This window comes from Bos indicus x Bos taurus, chromosome 1 (assembly GCF_003369695.1).
Source record: "Bos indicus x Bos taurus breed Angus x Brahman F1 hybrid chromosome 1, Bos_hybrid_MaternalHap_v2.0, whole genome shotgun sequence".
In the NCBI taxonomy this organism is placed as follows: Eukaryota; Metazoa; Chordata; class Mammalia; order Artiodactyla; family Bovidae; genus Bos; species Bos indicus x Bos taurus.
Genome location: NC_040076.1, coordinates 67,399,816 through 67,413,395, shown reverse-complemented (window position 1 = coordinate 67,413,395; position 13,580 = coordinate 67,399,816). Strand labels below are relative to the sequence as shown.

Sequence of the window (13,580 nt, the reverse complement as noted above, 5' to 3'; positions counted from 1 at the left end):
TGTGGGCGTGGGTTTGAACCGGCCTTTTACCCTCCTGCCTCCTTTTCATCTGGGGCAGGCAGGATCCGTCCAGCTTCTCCTCTGGGACCTGTTTTCACTCAGGGTCCCTCCTGCAGGATCAACGCTCTCATAGGTGTCGCTTTCCGAGAGGCAGGCGGGGAGTTAGCCACTTACCAGAGCTCTCTTTTCTGATGGTCAGAGTAATAGATGCTCTTTATTGAAAACCTGGAGTAGAGACAGCAGTGAGGATGCAGCTGGCACTTGCTGAAGTCTTGGGCCCATGTGGGCACGCAGGTGGGCTGCACTGCCTTTTTCTAAGTGGCCTGCTGCTTGCCCTCCCTCTGACCGGGCCCTCTGTCCCAGGCCACGGAGGAGAAGGAGGAGATGGAGGAGCTGCAGGCCTACAACCGGCGGCTGCTGCACAACATTCTGCCCAAGGACGTGGCCGCACACTTCCTGGCCCGCGAACGGCGCAACGACGAGCTCTACTATCAGTCGTGCGAGTGCGTGGCCGTCATGTTCGCCTCCATCGCCAACTTCTCTGAGTTCTACGTGGAACTAGAGGCCAACAACGAGGGCGTCGAGTGCCTGCGGCTGCTCAACGAGATCATCGCAGACTTTGACGAGGTGCAGCGGGGCCCTGATATCCCCCTTTCCCATCACCAGTGTGAGTGGAGATGTCAGGAGCCCTGACTGTGTCCCAGGCACTGCCACAGGCGCCTGCGTGTATTCCCCATCACCATGTCACAATGGGGGAGGCCCAGACTCACAGACATTAAGCGTCTTGCCTTGGGTCACTGCCTGTAAGCGGCAGAGCTGGCGTTTCAGCTTCAGCTGCCCCATGAAGGCCCCGCCTGGCTGCCTCGCCAGCCACCCCCATCACCTGCCACTCCTCTTGTGGCATCTCGGGCTGGACAGGGCCTCAGGCTGGGACTCAGCGTTGAGAGAGTCCAAGGGAGGAGGGATACCTAAGCTAAAGGAGGAGGTGGGACCAAGTTGCAAAGCCTTGAACAGCAGAAGCAAAGACATTTCCTTTGTTGAGTACCTAGTGTGTGCCAGGCCCTGAGGAGTACTGTACCCAGTAGAGCAGCCTCAGTGCTGGGAGCTCACCATGTAGTGAGTGTGAGAGGGACAAGCCCAGCAGGAGTACAGGGGCCGGGGCATGGTGCACAGGCACTAGAGAGATGGTGGAGCTGGGACCAGGCAGAGTCAGAAGCAGCCCCCGAGACTCCCGGGCATTGCGGATCCTGGAGTTGGCTGAGATGGATGTGGACAGGCTTCCAGCAGGTCCTGGAGACAGGAGAGAGTGGCCTGCTGGACAACAACGAGGAGGTTTCCCTGGGAGGGCTGGGGACTTTAGCCAGCAAAGGGAAAGGCGGCTGCCAATCCATATTAGGGGGAAAAGCCCCAGAGGTGACTTGTGACCTGGCCCCAGGGGCTCCTGTATGTGGCTGGGCTCATAGCCCACAGCCCGTAGACAGCCAGCAGATGAGTACTGGAAGCAGCCTGACTGTTGGGGAGCACCGAGGCTTTCCACTAAGTTGGTGACAGAGATGGGCCCCTCAGTGTGAACCGGGGTGACACAAGGGGCTGTGCTGCACTCCCCTGCAGACCTCAGTACCCAACTTCGGGGTGACCCAGGTTTGGCCTCCTTCTTCCCAGATCATTAGTGAGGACCGGTTCAGGCAGCTGGAAAAGATCAAGACCATCGGCAGCACCTACATGGCCGCCTCCGGCCTCAATGACTCCACCTACGACAAGGTGGGCAAGACCCACATCAAAGCCCTGGCCGACTTCGCCATGAAGTTGATGGACCAAATGAAGTACATCAACGAGCACTCTTTCAACAACTTCCAGATGAAGATCGGTGAGCCTGGCTCAGAGTGCTGAGGCCTTGTGGGGGCTCCCCAAACCCCCTCTCCCATCCTGCTTCCATGAGCCAGTCCAAGGAGGCTGATGCTATCGTATGTCCCTGCCCAAGGGGTAGGGGTTGGTGCCCATCACACAGCAGAGCTCTCCCAGGGCCTAGTGGTGCTTCCTCTGCATGGTGGTGAGCACAGGATACCATTTTTCTCAGTTCCTGCCTTTTCTACTCACTGTGCCCACCAGAGAGGCTCTGTGGGGGATGCTGTGTGCCAAGGGCACAGGGACTCCCCATGGGAGAGGCCGGAACTCAGAAAGGGGTTATTGCTGAGTTCTAAGTGGTTTCTGTGTGTGTGTGAGCAAGATCAAGGTGATGTGAAGGTTCTTCTAATCTATACAAACTGGGGAAAGAAATGGTGAGGATGTGGAGATAAGTTGAGTCCACGTATTTTCCTTAGATTCCTTCTTTGTCAAATGCTTTGGCCCTTGTTGGGTGGCTTTGATGAGCTTCGTTGATGCTGTGGTATCTGGGGGGCAGGACTGCTGCAGGAGAGAGGGGAAAGTTCTGAGCAGAGGCCCTGGGCCAGTTTCAAAACAGGCAGAGCTGTATTCTACTTGTTTAGAAAATCTTTGAACCAAAACCCTATATAATTTTTTTCAATTTTTGTATTTATTATTTCTTAATTGAAGTATCGGAGAAGGCAATGGCACCCCACTCCAATACTTTTGCCTGGAAAATCCCATATATGTAGGAGCCTGGAAGGCTTCAGTCCATAGGGACGCTGAGAGTCGGACACGACTAAGCGACTTCACTTTCACTTTTCACTATCATGCATTGGAGAAGGAAATGGCAACCCACTCCAGTGTTCTTGCCTGGAGAATCCCAGGGACGGGGAAGCCTGGTGGGCTGCCGTCTATGGGGTCGCACAGAGTCGGACACGACTGAAGTGACTTAGCAATTGAAGTATGGTTGATTTACAATATAATATTAGTTGTGCGTATGCTGCTGCTGCTGCTAATTCGCTTCAGTCGTGTCCGACTCTGTGCGATCCCATAGACGGCAGCCCACCAGGCTCCCCCATCCCTGGGATTCTCAAGGCAAGAACACTGGAGTGGGTTGCCATTTCCTTCTCCAACTCATGAAAGTAAAAAATGAAAGTGAAGTCACTCAGTCATGTCTGACTCTTAGCAACCCCATGGACTGCAGCCCACCAGGCTTCTCCATCCATGGGATTCCCCAGGCAAGAGTACTGGAGTGGGGTGCCATTGCCTTCTCTGGTTGTGGGTATACAGCATAGTGATTTTACTCCAAGTAAAATTATTATAAAATATTGGCTATATTTCCTGTGCTATACATCTTCTTTGTATTCCTTTTGTTGTTTATTATCCCAGTCTTCTATTCTGACACTTCTCAACTGTACAGAAGAGCTTCAAGAATAGTGCAGGGAAAACCCACATACATCAGCACCCTTGCCTATTTGCTCCGCTACTGCATCCACTAAACGATCTGAGAAACACAACTCTGTGTTGCTTGATAAGGTTCAAGGTGTTTCAGTGGCTTGTTCTGTCCTTATCTTGTCAAGGATACCCAGGCTTTCAGAATAAGAGTTACTTTTTCAAAAGAAACAGCTTTGTCGAGCACTGCTCTCTACCTCTTGAGGATGGTGGAGATAAAGAATACTTTCCGAAAGAGCAATCCTTTGTCAAAATTTTAATGTATTATCAGCTCCCTCCCAGAAATGTCTCAGGCCAAAAATGATTCAGATTTCAAATTTTTAAAAAAAGTAACAGTGATTCACCAACAAAGATACTGGTATTTCAGTTCTCAAAATTAGCACATTAAACTGAAATATGGATTCTTAAAAGTCAATACTGTGATCATGAAGGTCCTCAGGAGATCTTTTGTTCTGGCCTGAGTGCTGGGAACTGGCTTTCCCTGAGGAGCTGGTCGTGCGGGCTGGTGGGGGGCACATGCCTGCGGACTGGACCAGGTTTTCATTTTGCATCAGGTGCTGGAAACCCAGACCAGAGCCAGCTGGGGGGTGGCTTTAACTGATGGGCAGTCTGTGCTTCTGTGTAAACATCACCCCTGGCTTCCCATGATGTTGCATCCTTGTTTTCTTTCATTCCACCTCCCCAGCTCCGCTGATCTGCACTTCTCTCCTGGCATGTATGTTTCTGTGAGCTGCCCCAGCTCCTGCGCTGGACCAGGACTGGGGATTGAGTGGCAGGCAGACAGGAGCTGGGCAGGCAGCTGGGAGCCTCGTGTGGTAGATCCTGCCCTACAGACGCAGGGATGTCTTCCTGGGAAGCATGACTGTCACCAGTGAGGGTGACAGCCCAGCCTGGGAATAGCACGTGGGGCAAAAAGCTACCTGTGGCTTGATGGACCCAAAGAGGAAGTTGGTGGAGGGAAGAGTTTTGAGGACTGATGACATTTCTGATTTAGTGAGTGGTCGAGGGGGGCATGTGGGAGCTCCTGCTGTATTTGTGGCCACACGCTAAGAAATAGTTAAGCCACAATTAGGCTTAATGAGGCCCATCATGAGAGACAGTTTATGTAATAGGAGGGAGCGCCCTGGGCCTTGGAGATGGGGCAGAAAATATCGAGAGAATGCTGGTTGAGGCAGATGTGCCTGGGAAGGACTTTGCTGGGAGAGGAGGAAGGGCATTTGAGGTAGAGACCAGCACAGCAGAGGCTCAGGGGCAGGGCTGCTCAGTGTTGTCTTGGGCAGGACCAGGAAGGCAGACAGACTGGAGCAGAAGTGGAGGAGAAAGAAGGAGAGGGAGAGTCCACATGGATGTGGCAGATTACTTCCCGGTGTCAGTCACTGCAGCATCACCGCCCTGGTGCGGAAACCTGGGGGTGAATTACTTGAAGAGAGCAGACACTGGGCAGGGAAGTGGGTTAGGAGGCAGGTTCTGAGAATGAGAGTGGTGGCACCCCTGGAACAGAGGAGCAAGGCGAGTCTGGTATTCTGAATTAAAGGTGGAAACTTAAATGCTACCGGGAGAGGGGTGATTAAAGAAAGGCAACCAGAAAATGCAGAAGGTCACTGGACGCCTTAAAGAGGGCAGTCTAGCGGTGGATCTGCAGGAGCTGAGTGTTGCCTGGGTGACAAGGACACAGGAGTAGTGGCTATGTGAATGGGTTCCTGTGGTCTCCAGTTAGCACGTGTGCAATAGGATCCAAGCAGTGGCAGCTGTGGGGTTAGGTACAGCCTCAAGCCAGAAGGACCCTGAGTGTCTTCAGACCAAGAGTCAGGGGGATAATCTGCCAAGAGTCGGGGGAGGAATGTTGTCGAGGGCAGGCAGGAAAGAGTTGGTCTGAACCCTGATGAGAATTCTGACTTCTGTGCCCTGCAGGGCTCAATATTGGCCCCGTGGTGGCGGGTGTGATTGGAGCCCGCAAGCCTCAGTACGACATCTGGGGCAATACGGTGAACGTGGCCAGCCGCATGGACAGCACCGGTGTGCCCGACCGCATCCAGGTGAGTGCAGGAGCATCTACCTCCATGTCCACTGGGGGACCTCTGTGTGATGCTAAGCGGTCTTCCAGCAGGCTGCTCACAGTTCCTAGTCAGAATTTCTGCAGCCACATTTGAGGGAGATGGGGTGGTTGGTGCTGATGCAGTGGAAACTTGGAGAACACAATTGTTTCAGGTTCTCAGTACCTTGGACAGATCTTCTAGCCTGCACAAAGCCCTCTACTGGCCACAGGAGGAATTGTGGGGAATGGCACAGCCAGCTGCCCATGCCAAGCCAGGAGTGCTAACGCCACACACCAGGCACACAGAGCAGTCACAAGGCAGGCGGCTGCAGGGAGCAGGATTTGCTAAATGGAGCTTAGAGCACTCAGGGCTTGGTTCTGAAAACGAGACAAGGCCACTGATCCCTGGATGGTGCCCCCACCAATCTTAACAGCTAAGGAGCCTGGCCAGAGACTTGGAGACTTTCTCGTCTCTTCATCCTGTACAGGCTGGTGCTCTTCAGCCACTTTTCTTTGTTTTTCTCAGGCCTTGCTTGATCTGACACAGAGAGGCCCTGAACCGTGGAACCTCGGTTAGCCTTCCTGGTCTCGGTTTTCCCAAGTGCAAACTGGGCCATTTTTAAGGTCCTTGCTCACACTGACACTGCTTAACCGTCCCCTAACTTCACTCCCTTGTGGGGCCTCTGAACAAAGGGACTGATCCCAGCACGGCCCTGGCTGGCCTGTGGGTGTTGCCTGAGGGGCCTGGCCAGATGGCCTCCTCTCACCTCCATCCTGGGGGTTGGGGGGTTGGTGGGGGGAAGAGAGTGGGACAGAAAGGTGGGAGTGGGGGTCCTGAGGAGAGACGGAGAGAGAGGAGGAGTGTTGACAGAGCTTCAACCCCACCCCCACCCCACCCCCACATACACACATACACAGATGTGAGGGGCTCAGTCAGTAACCGGCAGCAGGGCACCTATCTTTACCTAGGGCTTACCTTCACAGAATGTGCTGCCCCTTCCTCCCTGGCTGGACAGCGGGTGTGGATGGGGGCCCCGGCAGGGTGCTGGCCACTCTCAGAAATGGCTCTTGGATCACCCTGTGGTGAAGCTGTAGTCTCACTGCTCCTCCTGTCACCTCTGCTTGGCCCTCCGCTCTGCAGTAGTGTCCTGTCATTACTGACACTGCCTGTGAGTCCTCCTCTTTGCTCCAAAAGCCAAAGCAGAGGCGGGCAGCACAATCTGAAGTGAATCTGGGCTCTAGCATTTACCAGCTGCGTGACTTCAGGCAAGTGGCATAGGTTTTCCAAGCCTGAGATCATAGTTCTAACCTCCTAGGAAGATGAAATGAGAAAGATCAGTAGTGGTTCTCAAACTGTCTGTGGTGGAAAACCAGTTTCTAGAACTTTCTGAAAGTTCTGGAATGAGGCTTTGGTAAAACACTTGGGCGTGGATTGTGGGGAGTGGGAGAGCTGTGAGTTCCTGAGAGCTCCCCTCAGCTTCTACGGCTCTCTCATTGTGGAGGATGGCGATAGGCAGTACGTGGCCACAGGCGCATTGAGGGGCTGGCCACCCCACCTGCCTGGGAGTGGGTGCTGCCTCCTTCTGGGTTCTGAGGCCCTTCCTTGGAGGAGCTGCCCTGAGGCTGCCACCCACCCTTCCAAGTCAGGGGCAGTCAGGTCATGGATGGCCTGTCCTCTTTCCTCCTTTGCCTCTTAGGTCACCACAGACATGTACCAGGTGCTGGCCGCCAATACGTACCAGCTGGAGTGCCGGGGTGTGGTCAAGGTCAAGGGCAAAGGCGAGATGATGACCTACTTCCTCAACGGAGGACCCCCGCCCAGTTAGCAGCCACCGCGGACGCCAGGCAGCCTGGCCTCCAGAGACAAGGCGGAAGCCTCGCTCCAGCCCGTGGGGCCGCCCTGAGATTTCCCACTTTGACTCCAGAAGCAGCCTCTGCCTTCGCGGGCGGGAGAGCTGGCGGTCTCCGTCCAAGGCCCGGGGTGCCAGCGTCCTGCGAGCACCAAGCTGACCAAAGATGTCACCCTCTGTTGAAGGAGCCGCCACACGCGGTCGGAACCTCGAGTTTTCTGACTGACGGGAGCTGCCGCGCGCGCGGAGAGGAGCGGCAGGAGGGCTCGGGCTCGGCAGGGCAGGCCGCCTGGGCGCAGGACCGCGGAGCTCGGCCTCCGGCGGGCGGGAGGCGGCGCCACTCTGGCCCGGCCCGGGGCTGCTTTTCTATGTGAGCCTTTACACTTCAGACCGAGGCAGCGGCTCTGCAGGCCTCGGCAGGAGTGCTGGCTTTTGGATGGGCCGTGGCCTTCATCGCGGGCCCCTCCCACAACCCACGGCCGGTGCCCCTGCAGGGGGCAGAACTAACTGCGAGGGGGAGGCCAGAGGACTCGGAGCAAGGAGTGGTGGTTCTGAGAAAAAAAGAAAATATTTATTAAATAAAACAAAACACGTTTCTGTGCCCTTCTTTAGACTGTGCTAGTTGTATGCGTGTAAGAGGCCCACAAACAAACCAGGATGCCACTGCGGAGGGAGGCCAGGGATCCCAACTTGTCTTTTTGTATTTTTTATTTTGTATTATTGAAAACCTTGGAGATCTAACAAATATACCAAATTCTATATTTTGTAAATTCTCTATATTAGAAAACGGCTGTGCACAGCAGGGCGTTTGTGCTCATTTGTACTGTATGTATGTCAATGTGTGTACTGGAGTGTGTGTGTGTGTGTGCGTGCGCGTGTTTATGCTGTGGAACTGTTCTCATTCAGGACACCTGTTTCCCTCACCTCAGATTTTCCCAGGTCCAACCAGAGCAGTGAGCGTGTCCCTTTGGGGTTCCATATGTGGGAAGATGCGTGCACACGTTACCCTTTCTCCCTGTCTCTCTCTCTCTCACACACACACAAACTTGTCACTTCTATTAAGTAAAATGCAAACAGAATAAAAAGAAAGCAAAAGCCTCTTTCCCATCTCAGGCCAAGCTGGAGTCAAGGGAAGCAGCCTCAACCCGTGGCAGACAGCAGGGCCTCCTTCCACCCTTCCGCTCCCGGAGATGTCAGCTTTTGCTTCGGGCAGACAGGCAGCCCCTGCAACCCTGAGAGCTCAGCTGGCGTGGTGGTGTGGGGAAGGCTGGGCTGCCTGGCTTTCCAAGGTGCAGGCGTCTCTCTGGAGATGATCCCTCAGGCAAGGAAAAACTGGGGGCTTTGCTCTCCATCTACAAACCAGACAGAGGAAAGAGTGGGGCCAACCCATGGGCCAAGCCAGCAGAAATTTCATTTTGTCTGATTTCATTTGGGGGGTGTGGTGGGAGCAGTCAAATACACCAAGAAAAATGTCTATTTTTTATGTCCTATGAGGGAGGCATTTGGAAAAGGATATACTGTCATAGAGACCTTATTCAAACAGAATCCTTGGGTCCTGTGCCCAGATCTCTTCATTCCGTCTCAGGGCAGCATTATTCTCGCCTCCCATGTGAGCTTGAAGGAGGTGAGGAGGCAGCTACATGCCAGCTGCAAAACGTTACTTTGACACCCCCCTGCACCACCTCTCAGTGGACACCAGCCCCTGCCCTCCCCTTTCTACACACCACCTCCCACCCCAATCAAACACAATTCTGAGAAGCAAAGCTTATGGGCCTAACACTGGCAGCCTTAGTTTCCCTGTGCTTTTGCTGCTCCATCCTCTGAATTCTGCATCACCCCTGCATCTGTCCCAAGGGGCTGGCATTCTCCATGGTGTTGTGTTCGAGTCCCTGACCTCTCCATACGGCCCACCAGTGGTGCTGGGTTTTCATTTTGCTCCCAACCTGAGTAACGTGTGTGCTGGTTTCTCCAGTGTTTCCCTGTTGGTCATGGACTCCCTGGCCTTGTGGGGCCCCTCCCTCCCATCCTGGCAGTGACTGGTGACCACGTGCAGTGCTAGCTCTTCATTCCCTCCAAGGGGTGTGCACTCTTTTTATCCCTGCTCTTGCAAAAATGAATACAATTATGATTTCCCATGGAAATGGAAAAGTCTATTTAAATAATTTAACTATTAAACACTTTCACTGGTAACGTGTTCTGGTCTAATTTGCGTCTGGGGCAGTGGGCCTGTTTCCAGTGGGAAGAACAGTGCTCTCAGTGTAGGACAGAGCACCCCTGAGTGGGGACAGTGCACTGCTGTGGTGAGAATGTTGGCCAAAGACTGCAGTCATTGTGGCAGCAGGTGGGAGAACACTGGTGACCTTGGACGTGCCAGGGTGCAGGAGGCCACAGGATGGAGAGATAGGGAGAGGGACCAAGGGAACAAGCAATGAAGGATGGAACCAGAAAGATCCAGGACCAAGGGGAGGATGTTTTAAAACAGGTGAGCCAAATGTGTTTCCATGTTAAGGGAATGAAAGTTGGAAAATACAAGAGGGAACACAGATCATCGAAAGGACCCAAGTAGGTGGCAGTGGGGGAGATGTAGGCAGGAGGTGAACTGACCTGACTTGGATAACTAGGAATATTTATCAGGCAATCTGTCTGCCAGAGCCTAGGAAATGCACCCTACAAACATGGCTTCATTTAATCCTCCTGGCCACCACATTTCACCGAGGAACAGAGAGGTTGAGTCATCTGCCTAAGTCCACACAGCTGGTAATTCACAACCAAGATTAAAGCAGGCTTGTCTAGTAAGCCCACACAGATAAGTAACTTCACATGTGTCCAGGACTCCTCCTTTCCCAAGAGAAAGGGAAAGGTGGTAGGAGGGTGGGGGACCCTTCTCAGCAATTCCCAGCTGCTGCATCCATTAAATGCAGGGTTATATTTGGCTTCAGGAAATAAAACCAGAGGAGCTTGGTCAAATAAAATTGAATACAAGTGAGAAGGAAGGAACTATTGAAAGAAACTTCACTGGGGTTCATTGCAATAATGGCCACAGAGGGACACAGATGTGGTATTCCTGGTTCTAGGTAGGTCTCCTGTTCCAAAGAGAATAGATATCATTAGGAATTCAAATATGTGTGGAAAAGAATGTAATTGCATAGAGCTAAAGTTTATTTATAATTAATTCATTAATTATTTTTGGCTGTGCTGGGTCTCCGTTGCTGCACAGGCTTTTCTCTCGCGGTGGCAGGCAGGGGCTACTCTGTAGTTGCCGAGCACCAGCTTCTCACTTTGGTTGCTTCTCTTGTTGCAGAGCGTGGAAGATTCCTCATATCTTGGAGCAACTAAACCTGTGCACCACACCTATTAAGCCTGTGCTTTAAAACCTGGGAGACGCAAATACTGCAGCCTGAGCATTCTAGAGCCCGTGCTCTGCAACACAGAGCTAAATTTTAACTTAGAGATCTTTCAGGATCCTTTAGGAGTGCAACCATGGGAAATCATCAGTTAAATCCATTTCACCTGTAACCTGCCTTCACTAATCATTAACTTGCTACAAAAGACTTGGGTGTCCCCCAATCTGCATGTAGCCTAAACAATGAGATATTGGCCGGAAATGTTTTTCCAGAAACTTAAGAGTTAGCTACGTCCTGTTTGAGATGGGCCAGCCAGTCCAGACTCTTAACCACAGACGCCTCAACTAGGCAGGCACAAGCGACCTTTTGAACAGGCGGAGGCCTGTAGCTTAGTTACGTTTGTGCAGAATGAGGATTTTTGCACCTTTTTCCAGTCACCTTTCCCCACATTCCCTCGTCCTCCAGTCGCCCTGTTTCTTTATTGGCTATCCTATATCAGTACCCCACGTCTCTTGCATTGGGGAGTAGATTTGAGATGCCTTCTCCTGTTTCCTTGCTTGGCTACCTTGCAAATAAATCCTCAGTTTGCTGCAGACCTTGGCGTCTCAGCATTTTGGCTTGCTGTTCTTCAGGAAAGATGAACCTGATCTGGTAACAAGTTTGATAAGCCTGCAAGAAGAGAAGTCCAGAGGGAGTTCCTGCCCGTAGTTTGTCAGTCTCTTGCCCGTATTGAGCCTGTGAGCAAGTTCAAGCAGCTTCCCGGGCCATTTGTTCCTAGGGCTACCCACCCACCGCGACTTCCTCAGGGAGGGGCCGCTGACCTCTAGCGTTTAGTTTTGTTTTGTAGCAAAGAGGTGGCTTTGGGGTTTGGAAGCTGTCTTTGGGTGAGAAGCCTTGTTAAAGAAGTATACCTGTGTTAGATTGTCCATATAGATCACGGGTTGAAGGCCCACCCGGTGGAATTGTGGCAGACAGTGGGTTAAAGGCTCAGGGACTCCTGGTTTTGTCTCGTTTTATTTTGGTTTTGTCTTGGTTTTGGCTTCGTCTTGTTTGTCCATGTCTATGTCAGGTTGTCACTTATTAAGAACTGGCTATTGGGGACTGAGCTTCTTGGTGACCACAGCAAGCAGTGGTAGAGACTTTGCTGCTGTGACCACCTGGAAGTAAAGCACTTTCAAAATCAAAAATGTTAATCCAATTCCCTCTTCAAGATTTCTAGGCTGCATACTCTAAAACTAGGGAGGTTTCAGTTATGAATCCATGGAGAAGAAGATGGTAGTTTTTGATAGCACAGCTTGACTTTAGGCTCAAGAACAAAATGGCCTGAAAATGGATCTTTAAATCATAATACAATTTTGCAGCTAGATTTATTTATTAAGTAGGAAGAAAAGTGTGATGAAAATCTAATGTAATTTTTTATGTCATTGTATCTGAATAAACCTGTGCAAAGAAAATAAGACTACAGTTCAATAGGAAGGAAAGGCAAAGAAAGCCATTCTGCCTGATCTTAAGGAAAAAGAGGACTTGCTATTAATTCAGTAGAACACTCTGCTTGTTCCTCCTCCACCCCCATGTGATGGGGCTGCTACTCCTTCCCTGCCAGTGCCTGAGCCACAGCCTCTGGGCCACGGTTGCCCCTGTCTCTGAGAATCAAGAAATAAGAATGGTCTTCCCTCTCATATCCACCAGAAAGTGAAAGTCGCTTAGTCGTGTCCATCTCTTTGTGACCCCATGGACTGTAGCCTGCCAGGCTCCTCTGTTCATGGAATTCTCCAGGCAAGAATACTGGAATGGGTTGCCATTTCCTTCTCCAGGGATTGGACACAGGTATCCTGCATTGCAGGCAGATTCTTTACCATTTGAGCCACTAGGGAAGTCCGATCATATCCACCAGAGAGCCACCCAAACTCAGGGCAATCCTACCATTAAGGCAAATCCACATGAGTGTGTAAATGCTGAGACTGGGCAGTTGATGGCATTGATTTGCGTCCACTTTTTCTTCAACTTCAGGTTTAATTAATCAGAAGAACAATATGCCAGAACTTCCTGGTAGTCCAGTGGTTAAGACTCTGCCCTTCCACTGCAGGGGGCACTGGTTCCATTCTTAGTTGGGGAACAACGATCCTGCATGCCACACAGTGCAGCCACACACACAAAAAAAAGACCAATTTATAGAGATGACCCACAGAAAATGAAGTGTCTTTTCAATTTCTGCAACCCACAACCCAATCTGGGCAGATGTTGAAAGTTTATTAAACACCACCCACACTTGAGCAGAACATAGAATGGTGCTGAATAAAGCTAGGGAGGAGGCAGATGGGCTTCATACAGAAACCCCTGGTAATTCAGTATGTGCTGCTACAAGCATAGCTGCACCAACAGCGGATCCTAATTGGGGCTCGAATGCTGAACATTATCAAGGTTGCATTCTTGCAGGACCCAGGGTCCTGCAAAACAAAGAAGCCTTAGTAGAGTCAGGGAGGTAAAACAGAAACTGAGTGAGAATCTTCAGAATTTCTACAAAGAGTCTTTAAAGCCTACAGGCAACGTGCAGATACAGATCCTAAGACCCCAGAGAATTTTAAAAAAGGTTAATGGCTTTTATTGGTGAGAGCAACCTCAGTATACATAAGAAACTGCAAAAAGGTGGAAGGGGCTTTAGGAATGCCTATGTCTCAACGTGCTGAAATTGCCTTCAAAGTTTTTAATGGCAGGAAGCATGTTCAGGAGAAAAGGGAACAGTGGAGAGTGAAACAGGCTGCGTAGCTGGCTGCGGCCTTAACACAGGGGAGAGCTAGACCAAATGGAGGAGCCTCACAAGGGACTCAGCGCAAGGTGGGAGGCCTCAAGCCCCGAACTTCCACTTGAATGGGGCACTTGACATGGGACCCCGCAATGGGCATGCTGCCAGCAGGAGGGACCCTGAAAAAGACTGTCACATCCTAAATAACATTCTTGAAGGTAAACAGAGGATGAGATGGCTGGATGGCATCACCGACTCGATGGAGGTGAGTCTGAGTGAACTCTGGGAGT

At 51.6% G+C, this 13,580-nt stretch overlaps 1 protein-coding gene across 1 annotated transcript in view; it reads left to right on the top strand.

Moving 5' to 3' along the window:
• ADCY5 (adenylate cyclase 5) overlaps positions 1-9,393 on the top strand; it is a 158,903-nt gene extending 149,510 nt beyond the window's left edge. The window contains exons 18-21 of the mRNA XM_027535785.1: positions 364-627; positions 1,663-1,867; positions 5,230-5,354; positions 7,051-9,393. Of these exons, the coding sequence (XP_027391586.1) occupies positions 364-627; positions 1,663-1,867; positions 5,230-5,354; positions 7,051-7,179 (723 nt within the window). The 3' untranslated portion in view covers positions 7,180-9,393. The remainder of the gene's footprint in view (positions 1-363; positions 628-1,662; positions 1,868-5,229; positions 5,355-7,050) is intronic.
• Positions 9,394-13,580: the final 4,187 nt, after the last annotated feature.